Source organism: Daktulosphaira vitifoliae, unplaced genomic scaffold (assembly GCF_025091365.1).
Source record: "Daktulosphaira vitifoliae isolate Bord-2020 unplaced genomic scaffold, ASM2509136v1 Scaffold_1, whole genome shotgun sequence".
NCBI classification, from domain to species: Eukaryota; Metazoa; Arthropoda; class Insecta; order Hemiptera; family Phylloxeridae; genus Daktulosphaira; species Daktulosphaira vitifoliae.
Genome location: NW_026099572.1, coordinates 30,093,096 through 30,109,119, shown reverse-complemented (window position 1 = coordinate 30,109,119; position 16,024 = coordinate 30,093,096). Strand labels below are relative to the sequence as shown.

General features: G+C 24.5%; 2 protein-coding genes across 3 annotated transcripts; both read left to right on the top strand.

Annotated features, from left to right (window-relative positions):
• The first annotated feature begins 4,521 nt into the window (after positions 1-4,521).
• LOC126895111 (reticulocyte-binding protein 3-like) lies at positions 4,522-6,556 on the top strand. Of its 2 annotated transcripts, none has more exons than XM_050666613.1 (2): positions 4,522-5,271; positions 5,344-6,556. In XM_050666613.1, the coding sequence occupies exon 2, from the start codon at positions 5,382-5,384 to the stop codon at positions 6,204-6,206; it is 825 nt and encodes a 274-aa protein (XP_050522570.1). In that variant the 5' UTR covers positions 4,522-5,271; positions 5,344-5,381; the 3' UTR covers positions 6,207-6,556. The 2 variants fall into 2 exon arrangements, with proteins under 2 accessions (XP_050522570.1, XP_050522569.1); XM_050666612.1 differs by having other exon boundaries at positions 4,523-4,658; positions 4,756-6,556.
• A 5,529-nt stretch (positions 6,557-12,085) lies between these two features.
• On the top strand, positions 12,086-14,675 carry LOC126895110 (uncharacterized). Its single transcript, XM_050666611.1, has 2 exons — positions 12,086-12,161; positions 12,369-14,675. Exon 2 carries the CDS (start codon positions 12,434-12,436, stop codon positions 13,943-13,945), a length of 1,512 nt encoding a protein of 503 aa, XP_050522568.1. The 5' UTR covers positions 12,086-12,161; positions 12,369-12,433; the 3' UTR covers positions 13,946-14,675.
• The last annotated feature ends 1,349 nt before the right edge of the window (positions 14,676-16,024 follow it).

Below are 16,024 nucleotides of genomic sequence, written 5' to 3'. Positions count from 1 at the left end.
ATGATGTGTTTTTTTTTTTTTTGTATCTGTTACCACTTTTTCTCAGCTCTCATTGAACGGATTTCTTTCAACGATACGTCAAAAGATCGTAAATTGTATCTAGTTGAAGACATTACCCTTAAAAATTGAAAAAAATTTCCCTCGTTCCCCGTAATGGGGGAAACCTCCAAAAAAATTACAAATTTAAAAATCGCTAATTTTCGAAATTTTTACAATTTTTTTTACTAAAAACTGCCGTAACTTTTTCAAAAATGAACATATCAAAATAACTTTTATTTATACTAAAACCTTAGATATTTCCCTTTCATTTGATATCATTTTTTTGAAAATCTTACACTTAACCTGCTCAATGGGGGGGATTTATCTCAAAATTAAACAAATTTCCCTCGTTCCCCGTAAATAGGGGGAAATCTCAAAAAAAAAAAAATTACAATTTTAGTAAAGTTAATTTTATGGCAAACGTGTATAAAAATTAAAGGGCTTAACACAGAACAATTTAGATAATAATTTGTTCTGAACTATGACTAATGGTCTGCAAAATATAATCATCTGAGTCAAAAATAGACTTTCATTATTCAATTTTTCGTGCTAATTTCAAATCAGCAATAATTGCTTATTATAATATAATTATTATATTTTTTCTATCACCAATAATTATTACTAAGTAGTTAAAAACTATAGGATATCACTATAAGGAAAATAGTTCTGAATATTTCAATTATATCATCTATTTAAAAACCAAAAATTACATAGTAATTATTAATATTTCTTTTAAAATGATTTATTACGAAACAAAAAATAATTAAAAATAATCAGTGCTAAGTATAATTTTTAACCTATATTTTTGGATTTTAAAAATTAATTTTTTGAAAGTTTATAATAAAAAAAGTTGAATTTGTTAGCATAATTTTTATCTCAACTTTAAGTATGAAATTTACATTATTAAATATAATACTTTATGAGAATAAAAAATAGTATTCTTAAGATTAATATGGAGTTAGGAAATTGTATAATTACTATTTATTTTATCAGAAAAGCTCAATATCTTTTTTTGCATTTTTCTTGTAATAGAAACCATAGTAATCATTTCTAAGTAAATTTTGGTGTTTAAAAAGATTCTACAATTGAAATATTCAGAACTTAATTAATTTTAACTTTTTGATTTAACTAAAAAAGCAATCAAAAAGTTATTAAATAGATCTTCTCAATTAAGCGTATTATAAAATTTGATTATAATTGTAAAAATATTTTGTTAAAATTTGGTAAAACTAATATTATTTTTTTTTTAGATTTATGATTTATATAGCAATATGTTACTAAAAAATTTGGAATATTATAGTCTGGTAGTAACACACACAAAAAAAGTTAAAAAATTAATAAATTACAAAGTAAAATTATTTAATTATGTAGTTGAAACCTATTATCATATCAAACCTAATTCGACAAAAAAATACTTTAGAAACATTAAAAATTAATGATTTTAATTGTCTATATGGAAAATGTGGACTAAGTAACTTTTTAATTGATAAATTGGAAATTTTTTTAATTGTTGAGGGTAATATCTTTTACTAGATAATAGTTGTGATCATTTGATGTATGGTTAAAAAAAGTTGTTTAAGTGAGAGCTGAGAAAATAAATGAAAGCAATTAAAAAAAAATCACATAGTAAAATAATTTTAATATGAAAAAGAAATTTTTTCAAACAAAAGGAGACTACAGTAATTGGGTCCTCGATATTCATTGAAGTTATTTATAAAACATTTGTAAGGTATTTTAAAATAAAATACAAAATCGAGAATTTTAACACAAATATAACATACGGTAGCCATTTTTATCGTAAAGACAAAATAAAGTCTGAATTTTTTTTTTCTATAATAAAGCATATATTACATTAGTTTTAATTTAAGTTAAATATAAATGTTTCAGTATTTTGCAATCTAAGCTAAAACAGAGTGGCGGGACAGACTCAGTTAACTACAATTTTACCACAGAAAAAAATATGATATGTGTTATGATTGTTATGTTTGCCTTTAAAATATATTTTTTTGAATAAAACATAAATAACTGTTAATATAATAACAACTTATATTACATAAATAACAAAAGAACTGTTGGTTTTTTTCTCTCTTTTTTTTTTATTTTAAAGTTTTCTTTTGATTGATATCTGTCGAATGTAATTATTTGTAATAGTAGTTGTGCATTCAGTTAGAATTCACACATTTTTTCCATTTATATCAGATATATGGTCAGCATATTTTATTTTGACACATTTTGAGAGTATTCTTGATCATTATAAGTAATTATTGTACTTAATTATTATTGCGTTCTATATTTTAACAAGTTTTGGTGTTTTAGGTCATATTCTATTTAATTCTATTAAGCTATTTTTCGTATAGTTTGAATATTACATATTAGTATTCATTGGTGTCATTGTCACATTTACTGTTTATTTCATAAATGTCAGGTGGACTCCGATAACCGGAGTTATGGTGTTATGTGTTTGCATTTAATAGAATTGTAAGTGGCATTTTTCTTTAAATTATTGATAATAATTGTCCACAATTTTAAATGGATGGCATAGAAAGCAATAGTTCAAGAGCCCGTTTAGTTAAGAACAAAATTGGATAAAATTTGTAAAATAAAGTGACTAGAATAAATTTTCTTTATTATAAGTTCTGTCTAAATTGTTACTTGAAAAATATCAAAATAGATTTTTACCTTCATTCATATTATCAAATTGCATATTACCACCTTATATAAATTGTATACGTCTAATAACCTTTGAGTATAATTTTTATTGAATATTGTTGTTGTAGTTTATTTTAACTAATTTATATTAAAAATTATTTAAATATAAAATCATAGAATATAAAATATAAAAGCGAATAATGATTCGTTTAATAGTACTGCATAATAATTTTAAACTAGAAACAGTTAACGGTATTCTCTAAACCTAATAAAATACCTAAATAAGTAATGAGTTTGAAAAAAAAAACTACGCATGAAATTTTTTTTTTTATTTTGAAACTATTTTGGAGTGACTGCATTATTAAACTTATACTAAATTAAAGCTCATAAAACATACTTAATTATTAAAAAAAAATTATCGACAAACTTTCTTCTAGAAGAATTAGATCACTAAACCGAAAAAAGAATTCTTTGTTTTCAATTTTTGAAAATGCTTCAGAAAGTCTATTTCTAAATTTATACCAACTTAAAGATTTTTAAGAGTACTTTATTATGAAAAAAAAGAAAAATCTTTTTTCTTTTATAAGTTCTTAAAATATTTTACGAGTTAATATTATAGTGTATCACATTGATGTTTTATTGAATTGTTGATTTTTAAGTAGTTTGCGTGAAATAAGGAGATCAGTGACAATAGGCGAGGACGTGATTGGAAAGGTGGAATTTTTTAAGTATTTAAGATCAGTTGTGCAAAAGTTATGTTTCAGAGTGTTGAGCAGTTGATAAGAAAGTAAAGCAGAAAATGAGTGTAGCAGAGATGAGAATGCTCAGATGATGAGTGGAGTGACTAGAGAAAATAAGATAAGAAATGAGCATATAAGAGGCGTATAGGTGTAGCGTCAATCGTGGATAAGATTAGAGAAAATAGACTTAGATGGTTTGGTTATGTTATGAGAAGAGAAGAATCGGAAGCCGTAAGAGCAGTTGTAGAAATAAATGTCGAAGGGAAAAGAGGTAGATGAAAAAAGAAGACCAAAAAAGAAATGGAGAGATGTTATTGAATGCGATATGAGGACATCTGATATGAGCATAGAGAATGTGGGATATCGTGTCAAGTATAAATTTAGGATAAGGGTGGCCGACCCCAAGTAGTTGGGCGAGGAAGAAGAAGAAGAAGATTTTTAAGTAGTTTGCCTAATTAGTTTGACAATAATAGACCATAATGTACTATATCAACTTAAAATTGAACAGAATTGCATCGAAGCATTTTATAATAACAAATATCATCATCTATACTTGTTTCAACTATGCTCTAACCTGTGTTAGATTTCTATATTTATAATTTGTTTTTTAAAGTATTCATAATTTTAATTGTTAATTACTTTAAGAATTTTAGTAAAAATAATTCTTCTCTTTACAAAAATTAAAAATTTTGCTTTTTTTCTGTAAAATCAATTTATCTATCTAAAAATAATGAGAAATGACAATTTCTTATAATTGATGGAATTGTTTTTTTAAGTATCATAACTTTTATCATACTTTATTAAATCTTATTCATAATTTTTTTTATAAAACCCAACAATAATGTAAACACATTAATAATTAATATAACAATCATATAAATTATTTATACGATTGTTTACATAATTGTATGTCTTATACTTACTAATGACGTAAATTTATTTGTATATACGTAATTTTTTACACAAGAACATTTAAAAACAAATATTTTTACCATTACATTTATTACATTCTATATAATTTGTTAGATTAAACTATCAACATTTTTTTTAAATTTCATTAATCGAAATGTCCAATTTTTTATGCATTGTATTTAAAATTTATATAAATTATATTTATTTTTTTTTAAAGTTTAACTCTCAAATCTCAATATTTTAAAGTTAAATTATCTTTTAGTATTCGATTGTAAAAAAATTAAAACATAAAACAATACATAACAATTTCAAACTAAAGTAAGAGTATAAATATTTAATTATAGATTTTTATCATTAATAATGCAATTCTATAATTTTATATGTATAATCGTCTTCATATTCATTATAACACAAGATGATGTCATAGGAAATGATTTAAATTACTATTATATTCCCGAAAATCGAAACGAATTAATCAAAACTGCTTTAAAAATCAATTTTATCGAAACTATTTGCAAAAGTCCACAAAATTTAGGCATAAATTTAACTAACATTAAAAACATTGAGGACACGGAATTAAAAGTTTTTATAGGAATGCAATTATCAAAAGTAAGATGTATATTAATGACTAATGTTTTAAATCATATGCTTTTAACAAAAATATTATTCAAAAATGATATAAATAATAAAAAACGGATTAGTTATATCATTAAATACAAAGACATTATTCAAGATATGATTGCAACTGCATACAATTTGGGAATAAGGGAACTTAATGGTTTTTGGGTGTATTATTTGTATATAAATAAATTATCAGAAATAAGTATTGCAGATATTGACTTAGCAAATCTTCTAAATATTCATGAATCTATTATAAAACGCTTGGATTATTTATTAAATCAAAAAAATTGTATGGATAAAAGTTATGATTGTGAGTTTAAAATTGAATATTCTAGTAAGTTTTCAAGATTTAATAATGATGGCTGTTTAAAAAATATTACAGAACATATAAATAAAAATTTTGAAAACATTAAAAAGTTCATGGATATTCATAATGAAAATGGAATAACTCCTAAAAACAAAGAATATTTTACTATTGAACGATTGTATTTAAATAATATTGTTAAAGTTAATGGATTTATGACAGAATTGATAGATACATTTGATGTAGCGATCCTATGGAAATCTTTTCCAGATACTTTATTAGAAAGAAACAATAAAAGCCAAGAACTTAACTCTTTTATGTTTGGTTCAAGGTATCTTGCCCTTTATCAAAACTCATTTTTAACTTTTATAAAAATATTTATAATTCGTATGATACAAAAACATTTTTTGTACCAAAATCGATATAGACACACCAAAGAAATTAAAAATTTGATAAAATCATGGTCCGGTAGAACACTTAAAGTAAAAACAAAAAAAGAAGAAATAATCTCCATTGTAAAATTATTCATTAGCTTATTTAATTTACCAGAGTATGATGATTTATGTCAAATTGTAAATATATTAGAAGATTCAGACATTAACAACAACAAGAAACCAGACAAAAATCTTATACTAAATTTTATAAAACAGGCTTTAATTGAAATTCCAATTAAATTATCTGTTAATATAAAAGTTAATTCTTTATCTAATTATGAATCTTCTACTAATTTAACACGTGTATTAGACTTTGCAAATAAACAAAAAGTCAATTTAGATTTTTTGCCAAAGAACATAAATAATATTAATTCAATTGATAAAAATATTACAATTTTAAAAATATTTTATGAATATTTTAATCAAAATAATAAATTGAAATATATAAACTTTGATGTTATAAAGAGATTTATGGCATCTTGTGAGTCTGGAATACATATTATGTGATTATTTTGAGGGGATTTACTTTTTGATAATGTAATAACATTTTTTTTGTTCCGGGTAAATACATTTGGAATTTCTTACACATTGAAAATTAAAAAATTACCATTACAGTCTTATTACTGTAAAATCATAGCTAAATTGAAATAAAAATTTGACCTTTATAAACAATATAAGTTGCACTTAAGTTTTTTATTTAAGGTCTTTTTTACTGATTTTAATAATTCATTTTGTTATTTTAATCTTAACTTGTAACTTATTGGTCAAATAAAAACCATAATAAAATAAGGGATAAGACTTATTCATTAGTTTTTATCGTTTAAATAAAATAAATTAGAACATAATTATTATAAAGACTTTTGTACCAAACAATTTTAATATAGATTTTATATTCATTGCTTATATTGTAGAGTATCATATAGATTATAATTCAATCAATAAAAATGTATAAAATGTTCAAATTAATTTGTAAAAACGTACATAAATAAAATAACTATTATAATAAAAAAGTGAGTAATTATATACATACATTATATATTTTTTTCACTTTATTATCCATACAATTAATGACATAACCAAGAGGAAGTTTCAATCCTTTCCGTAGAGCAATTATTACTGCTAATAGTATATGACTTTGGCGTTAGTAAGAGGATATTAAAAGGCCAAAAAATAAACAGTTTTTAGCCCACCTCAAGCAAAGAACCCTTAATTTTATTAATTTACTTCTTACTAAATGTTATTATTTTACTAAACCCTCACATTCACCTACACACGTCAACCAGTCGCTTATATGTCAATTAAATAATAGAATTTATAGGAAATTTCATATTTTTTTGTAGTTTGTGAAATATAATTTATTAGTTTTGTTGGAATTAACATATTAAGTAAAATTTTGAAAGAGTCAAAGTGACTACAAAATTTTGCTTATATACCCTTAGAGACCTTATCACCTAGTGATGTTATCACTAAGTAATATTACACATTTTGCCAGTTTACACATGTTTAATTATGAATTTTCTAGTGAACCAAGATCCCAATTAATTATATTGTTTTTATTTTTAAACATTTCTATTGTCTCCCTCATATTAAGTTTTATGTAATTATTTACACTTTTAATTAGTTTTATGGTTTTAATGGAGTGATCATGTAACAATAAATGTTCAGCCACTGCAATTTTCAAGAATCAACTTCTTGATTTTTAATGTTTCTTAAGTACTCTTTAAACCTAAATTTCTTTTTATTTGTTCTACGTAACATTTAATATAACTTTCACGTTGTATTTCCCCTAACCCAGCCATACTAAGTGAAAGGGACTATAAAAAATCAGGAAAGGTAGGTGCTGGAATTTGAGGCTTAAAGCCACGAATAAATGTTAGTATGTCATTGGGCACAACACCCTCTGTTTTCCAAGCAGAGGTGATAGCGATACTGGTAGGGGCTCAGAACCTGCTGGTATAGAAAAATAGGAAGATAATTATCTTAAGTGATAGTCAAGCGGCTTTGAAAGCACTCTGTAACGATCAGGTGAATTCAAAGCTGGTCCTCGAATGCAGGGAAACTTTAGAATCACTATCGAGGTTCAACAAAGTTACACTAGCGTGGGGTAATATAGGTCATTATTTTGTAAAACTGAAAACAAAGCATTTTTGTAATGTTTGGTATAACTATGAATTTCTTGATCTATTATTACAAAAATATAATTTAGTCTATTATTTGTAAACCTAGAAGTAGAACACTTTTGTAATGTTTAGATTAATTGTAAATCCCCGAATTATTGTTACTAGATCAGGAAGTAAATATTTATAAACATTTTTGAAAATGATTACTATATGAATTTTATAAAAAGAAAAAGAAAATATGTTAGTATATAAGACGAAATGGAATGAATTGAAAAGGGAAGAGAAAGAGAAGACCTCGGAAGTACCGAAAGTAATCTCTTTCCGCGTGATACGTTTGTGACATTAAGTTTTCATTTTGTGTATTATTTATTTAACCGATTTTAAGTGTATCAATATTTTATAGAATTTTACTTTGATTGATTATATCTTTATTAACTACATTTTGCGTTATTATTGAACTATTATAACTATAAGTTAGAACAAAAAGAGTGTTCCATATATATGAATACAACAGTGGGTACCGGGACACAACGGTGTCACTGAAAATGAGAATGCTGACTTTCTAGCCAGGAAAGGAGCAGAGAACACCTATGTTGGACCAGAACCAGTGGTAGGGCTCACTCTGCAATCGCTCAAAGCGTTACCCAAGAATTGGTGCAGAGAACAACACAGGAAAATCTGGAAGTACTTGGTAGTACCTAGACAATCTAAAATGTTTATCAAGACCCCTGGTTTATTGCTGGGTGATCTTAATAGCATGACTAGACATCAAATAAGCACCCTGACTGGTCTACTGACAGGACATGGTCACCTGCTTAAGCATCTTAACGCAATGGGGGTATCGGAATCACCATTGTGCAGGAAGTGTGGAGTAGAAGAGGAAGACTCATTTCACATCATGTGCGAATGTGAAGCCTTGTCCACACTAAGATCAAACTACTTGAATAAACCATTTCCTGAAAAAGAAGATATTAAAAACCTAAAACCCAGAGAGATAGTTAATTTCGCCAGAAAGACAGGACTCTTTGGTCATCTTTAGAGGTGACTTTATGGTTGGTAATGTATTAACACTTTGGTGATAACACTTAGGTGGGTAAACCGAATCAAGACAATTCGGTATGAGGTGCGCACAATGGACCAACAGGTCTGAGTGCATGGGCATTATGTCCACCTCACATTGTATTTTATAAATGCCTGATTTCCCCCCTTCTTCTATTTTATCTTTAGGGTTACCTAATAAATTTCTTAAATTATGACTCTTAGATGTAATAGATGTAATATTAGCTAAAGTAATACCAAAATTCTTAAAAATTTTAGCTAGTCCATTTAGATGCCTGGATAATATAAAAATGGTGATCTAATTACTTTTTGTTCTCCCGTGCTAGTGAGTGTATAGCTGCCCTCCTTTTTTTATTCCACTTATATGTTCGAACTAATTTTGAAATTAAAACATTTTCTTATACTCATTAAAACTAGTTATTTCTCTTATAAACCGTAGTTCTTTATCAAAATCTATTCTATTCATATTATTATCAAAAGCTGCTAATTTTTGTTGCTAACTATGATTCTAGTTGTTCGGGACGAGTTTTTGTTTTTCCAATGAATTTCAAAATTTAGTTCCCCCTTTATTCTTTTAACTAATAAATCCAAAAAAGACAATTTTCCCTCTACTTCCTGTTCATATGTAAATTTAATCGATGGGTAAAAAGAATTTAAATTTTGTATGAAGACCTCTGTATTAGAATCTTCATTAATTACTGCAAAAAAATCATCTACATATCTTACCTAAATTTTTGGAAAATCACCACAAGTGTGTTTTAAATTTGCTTCGAACTTACTCATAACTAGGTTCGAAAGCGTTGATAATAGTAACATAGTTTCCGAAATACATATCCGCTGTTTTTCAGTAATTTTTTGTAGCTTTTTGAGTTTGATATTTTTTAGTTTTAAATTACTAATATTTTTAATATAGTATTAATTTTGAATAATATTAGCCACAAGTGATCAATTTTTATTATATGAGTAGATTTGTATAACAACTTTTTGGTTGCTTTTTTTAGTTAAACTAAATTATTTAAATTAATTAAGTTCAGAATATTTCAATTGTAGAATCTTTTTAAACACCAAAAGTTACTTAAAAATGATTATTTGATATCTATTAAAATTATTTAATATGATAAAAATGCAAAAAAGTAGTGATTTTAACGAAATATTTATGTTTTACTCAACTCTTAAAATTACTGTATATATTAATCATAAAATTTCCTAACTGCATATTAATCTTAGCAATACCATTTTTTTAATTCTCATAAAATTTTCTGATTAATGATGTCAATTTCAAACTTATAAGTTTAGCTAAATGTTATGGTAGCTATTTAAACTTTTTTTTACTATAAATTTTCACAAATTCAACTTTCAAATCATCTACGTACACATTAGTCGTCATCGTATCACTTTCAACAACATCTCTCCGTCTTTTTTTTTTTTTATCTACCTTTAACATTCATTTCCATAACTGTTCTTACAGCTTCCAACTCCTCTCTACTCATAATATGACCAAACCATCCGTCTGTTTTCTCTCATCTTATCTAGGATTGACGCTACACCTATACTCCCTCTTATATGTTCGTTTTTATGCCCCTTTTAGACGTGCCATGACACATATCCTCTATTGTATTGATGTACCTTTTTGAGACTCCTTCTCTCATTAATACCCACTTAAAAACCTCTCTCGGTACTCTACTATACGATTTGTCCAAATATATAAATACCACATACAGATTTTTCTTCTTATCCCTATACTTTTTTATTAGTTGTCTTACACAAAAAACTGGCTCCATCGTTGTCTTTCCAATCAAAAATCAAACTGGTTCTTTGTTATCTAAGCTTTTCATTTTATTATTTTGTTCATACCCTTTTCCCAAATCTATAATAATACTATACTATAATTCGTAAGCTTTATGCCTCTATAATTTCCACAAACTCGTATATCCCCTTTGCTTTTAAATATATTCAATAACATAGCATATGCAATACTATGTTTTCAAATAAGTCAGAAGTGTGAAAATAAAATAGAACTAAAAACAATATTGTTTCATTATTATTTAAAATACTGCAAAGAAATAATATTAACAATTTTGATTACTATAAAAAGTGTTTGTCAAATTGTAAACTGTTACAAAGAGAAAAATTTGGATAATTGAATATTTTAGATATAAAAACAACTGCGTTTATTATTAAATTTAAATAATTAATATTCTTGTGTGCTAACTACAGCTAACTTCTTTTGGATAAGCAAATAAATTTAAAACACCTGTATACTAAAAATATATTTCACACATTATTCATAAATAAAATTTAGTTAACTGTATTTAATTAATTTCTGAAAAAATAAGTTATCTCAAATAAGTATTTTAATCATATTGTATATATGTAAATTAATTATTTAAAAACAAAATTCGGAAGACAAGGAAACTTGTCTACGACCTTTGAGGATTGATGTAAAAATTCAATTCAATTATTATTATATTATTAATATTATAATTATATTATATTATAGAAGAAAATTTTATTACATCGTTTAATCATTTAAAACTAATTAGATATTTTAGAATTTTAAGTAGAAGTATAATACACATTTTTATGTAGGCAAATGTTCATACTTTCCAAAACATTTTATTTACGAAAATATTCCTCAACATTTTAATTTCTTATCGCAAGTCTAAAGATGTACTCATTCATGGCTTTTATCATATTTAATTAATTGGTTCTTAATGTTATATCATTCAATTAATAGGTTATTACTTTTTTTATTGAAATATTTTTAATTTTCGTGCAGCTACTGAAAACTATTTAACTACTTTAAAATGCTTATATATAAAAGTTCTTTTAGTTTGAAAATAGATTTCAAACAAAAATGTCTGCATTATGAGTATTGTAAATAATAAAAAGAAAGTTTAAAATTTTATTTCAAGAGCTTTTTTATAAACTATGAGAAAAATTTTAAATACATAAATTTATTGACAATAACACAAGAGTTAGATTGAGATCGGTTCGTTTGATAAATTAAGAAATTAATCATAGTTTGTACTTTACACTTTTTCTTCATAATGTTATAAATGCCTAGAGTTAAAAATACTATTAAAGAAATATCGGGAAAAATATATTTAAAAGATTTTTTTATACAAAATAATTAAATCTATAATATATCACACATATGTGTTCTAAAATTAATGTTCAACCTAAAAATTTTTTTTTTCGCAATCCTATTATTATAAAAGAAATGTTTTAAACATTTGACAATAAGATTAAACGCAGCACTCAAATGACAAAACTTTATTCGGTAAGCTAAAGAAATATTAATAATAACTTTAACGTTAATTAGCTATTTTTACCAATTTGACAATTTTTCAAAAAACGGTGGATCCATTAATTATATATCCAAATAATAAACAACATTTTCAGGAATTATTAAGATTGCAACAATCAACTATTTAAATCATGCAAAAAATTTTTATATTCATATTAATTAATATTTTTGAATTAGTAGTGATTTCGGAAAGATCTTTGGCGGGCGGAAATTTGAAATTTGATATACCAATACCTCGTTTTTTGATGGAAGAAACTTTGTTAAAAGTACAATATGTAGAACAAATTTGCAAAAGTGGCATTCCAGTAGATATTTTAACACCTGATTCAATAAAAAACGAAAATGATTCTAATATAAAATTTTGGATAGAAACACATATAAGTAAATTTAGATGCATGTACATGTTTAATGCACTCCAGCATATGCGTTTATCTAGAAATTTGTTTAAGGCACACTTAAAAAATAGCATAATTATACCAATTATTGTTAAATACAAAGAAATTATTCAAGAAATATTAGCTCTGTTATACTCACTAGGAGTGAGAGAATTAAATGGATTATGGTTACTTTATGTTTACATTGAAATACTATTAGCGCATTTAGCGGAAAAAGATTTCTTGAATATTTTAAATACGAGAAATTTTGAGTTATTGTCATATCAAAATTCTATACTAAATCGTCTAGAATTTTTATCCCGTTCACCTTATTGTGAGAATAGCACAAGTTATCAATGTGATTTTAAAAGTACTGATTATGATGTCCAAGAATGTGAGGATGGAGATAAAGAAGAATGTTTAAAAAAAGTAGAGTTATTAGTAGATAAAAATATCAGTAACATTCACGACTTAAAGAAAAAATTAGCAGATAATGGAATTGTTTCTAATAACCTGGAATGGTTTTCTATTGAACGGTTATACATTAATGATGTAGTTAAATCAGACACGTTTATCAAAACTTTAATAGAGACATTTAATGTTGATATCGAGTGGAATTCAGTTCAGAACGACTTAATAAATTTTAATATTCAAAGCCATAACATACATTTTTTGTTATTTGGTTCCATTAATTTAAGATTCTACCAAAGCTCGTTTTTGGGTTTTATAAAATTATTTATTATTCGGATGACACGAAGGCATTTCATGTACATACGTGATGAATATACTCCATTAAAAAAATGTATTAATAAACTCGCGAACAAAGAAGATAAACAAGTAAGGTACACTATTGAAATAGAAAGAATGTTGCTTAAGTTTATTAATTTCTTTGATTTACCAAAGGACGACGAATTACAGGAAATTATCAAAATATTATATAAACCTAAAAGATATATTAACCAAGATCCTTTATCAAGTTCTATGTATGATGAACCCATTGAAAACTCATTGAATAAAATAAAAAATCTTGAAAAAAATATTATTAGAAATCATTTTCCAAACGTACAACTCAAATCTCTCTCTTTGAACAAACCAAAATCTGCTACATTTTATCGAACGTTAGGTTTTGCTGTTTCCCAAAACATAAATCTTGGTCATAATTTAATGGAATTTTTGGATTTTAATTCAATAGATTTAAATTTAATGATGATAAAAGTATTTTATAAATATTTAAAATATAATAACGTATTTCAAAATATTAATTTTGACGTAATTATATCGTTTCTAACATCTTTAGAGTCACATTGTTACCTAAGAGTTCCAATCGAATTGGTCTATAAATATAATGATAAAGAACTCGCTGAAAAAATGAGAATATACTAAATAAAAAAAAACATTATTTAATAAAATTATTCATTGTCTTTAAATATTTTTCATTATGGAGACATTTTTTAGATTCAGGTATTCATTTATTTAGTTTTTGATAAATTTAACTATAAATTTTGTCCATTAACATTTATTTAAAAAATAAAAAATATTTAAGACATTATATACCATATTTTTTTATCTTGCACAATTTATTAGATAGTTTAATACAATGAAATATTACATATTTACAAAAGAAGCCTGACTGGACTATTGTATTATTTTAGTTAACTGTTGCCTTATAGAACTAACCACTTTTTAATTAGTTATGGCACATTCTGAAAGTAAGTAGAAGAATTTTTATCTGTGAATTATGGTTAAAATACCTCTAAAATAATACCCCTAATTAACCTAGTCTTTAATCTACCCTCAAATATAATTTTTCTTAGAATAAACTTGATATTTACAATGGTTTAAAAAAATTTATGTGACCAGTTTCTTGATGGTTTTTTTTGTGTTTATTATTATCAAATAGTGACAATGTCTAAGTTTTTGATCTGTATTTTCATAAACATTCAACGCTTACTCAAAGAGACTTCACAGCAGGTTGATTAATTAAAGAATTAAAACATCCATTTCCTTATAATTTATTATAAAAAATATAATATTTATAACTCATTATTTTGCCTATAAATATCATGGTCATAATTCAGAATTTATTGTATAAATATGTATACAAAATTGGTTATAATACAAAGAGTACCATAATATATTTTTCCTTATCGATTTATCTAAAAATGACAGTAATATGAATTAAAATTATACACTTATGAGTATATTACCATAAGACATTTATCTTATTGTTTTATTATAATATGATTTTTAATGTAATATGATAATTAATAATATAATTGCATGCAATATGATAAAATAAATTTTGGAAAAGATTAATAAATTCTGCTGAACGTTACTCGTAGATTACTTAAATATGTAGATACAAGCAATGTAAATGACAATTTAGATAACCATTTTTAATGTAATCTAGCTAAGATAAAAGATAAAACTATTTTTATCCAATTAAAAAAATTTAGATGACTTAATTTTCCCAACATATATCATCAAATATTCCAACATTTTTTTTAGTGATTCGTCAAAAAAGAAATATTTGTATTACAATCATTTCGCGATATTAAAACAAAATTTTAGTCATGGATGTATAGAATGAACTTTTGAGGATATTTTACTTTAGAAGTAAAATATTAAGTGATCATTACCAATATTTCATCGGAATTTAACTAAAATAAATTTAACCATATGTATTTTTCATGCTATAAATTATATATTTTATAAATGTATTTTCAGTTTCAATGCGAAACTGAGAAGGTATTAATTTTAGTATTATATGTTTATAGCTTCGATGCGAAACTGAGTAGGTATAAATTTACTATGATATGTTTTTTATTTATTTATTTATTTTTTGTGTCTGTAACCACTTTTTCTCAGCTCTCACCAAACCGATTTCTTTCAAAGATACCTCAAAAGATCGTAAATCTTATCTGATCAAATACATTACCCACAAAAATTGAAAAAATTTCCCTGAATGGGAGAAATCTCCAAAAAAATTACAAATTTAAAATTAGCTAATTTTTAATCAAAATTTTAAAAATTTGTTTTACTTTAAACTACCATAACTTTTTCAAATGACCAAATCAATATAATTTTTTTAGCTTCGATGCGAAGCTGAGAAGATATTGGTTTTACAATGATGTGTTTTTTTTTTTTTAAGAAATTAGTGAATTATTCAAAAAGCAAAAAATTCCTTTATAATTACTGATTATTAGTTTTTTTATTTAGAAGTATAATATATGAAAAAATATTTATTATAGCAATTAAATATAGTATTAGATTGATATTTAATAATTTAGTATTGTTATATTTTTCGGAGAATTTATAAAATATTATAAAGTAGTTATTACATTTATAGCAAAAGTAAATAAAATTTGAAAGTCTTGATCCAATACTTAAAAAAAATTTTTCTTATTAGCTTTTATACGAAACTGTGAAGGTATTAATTTTACTATGATGTGTTTTTTTTTT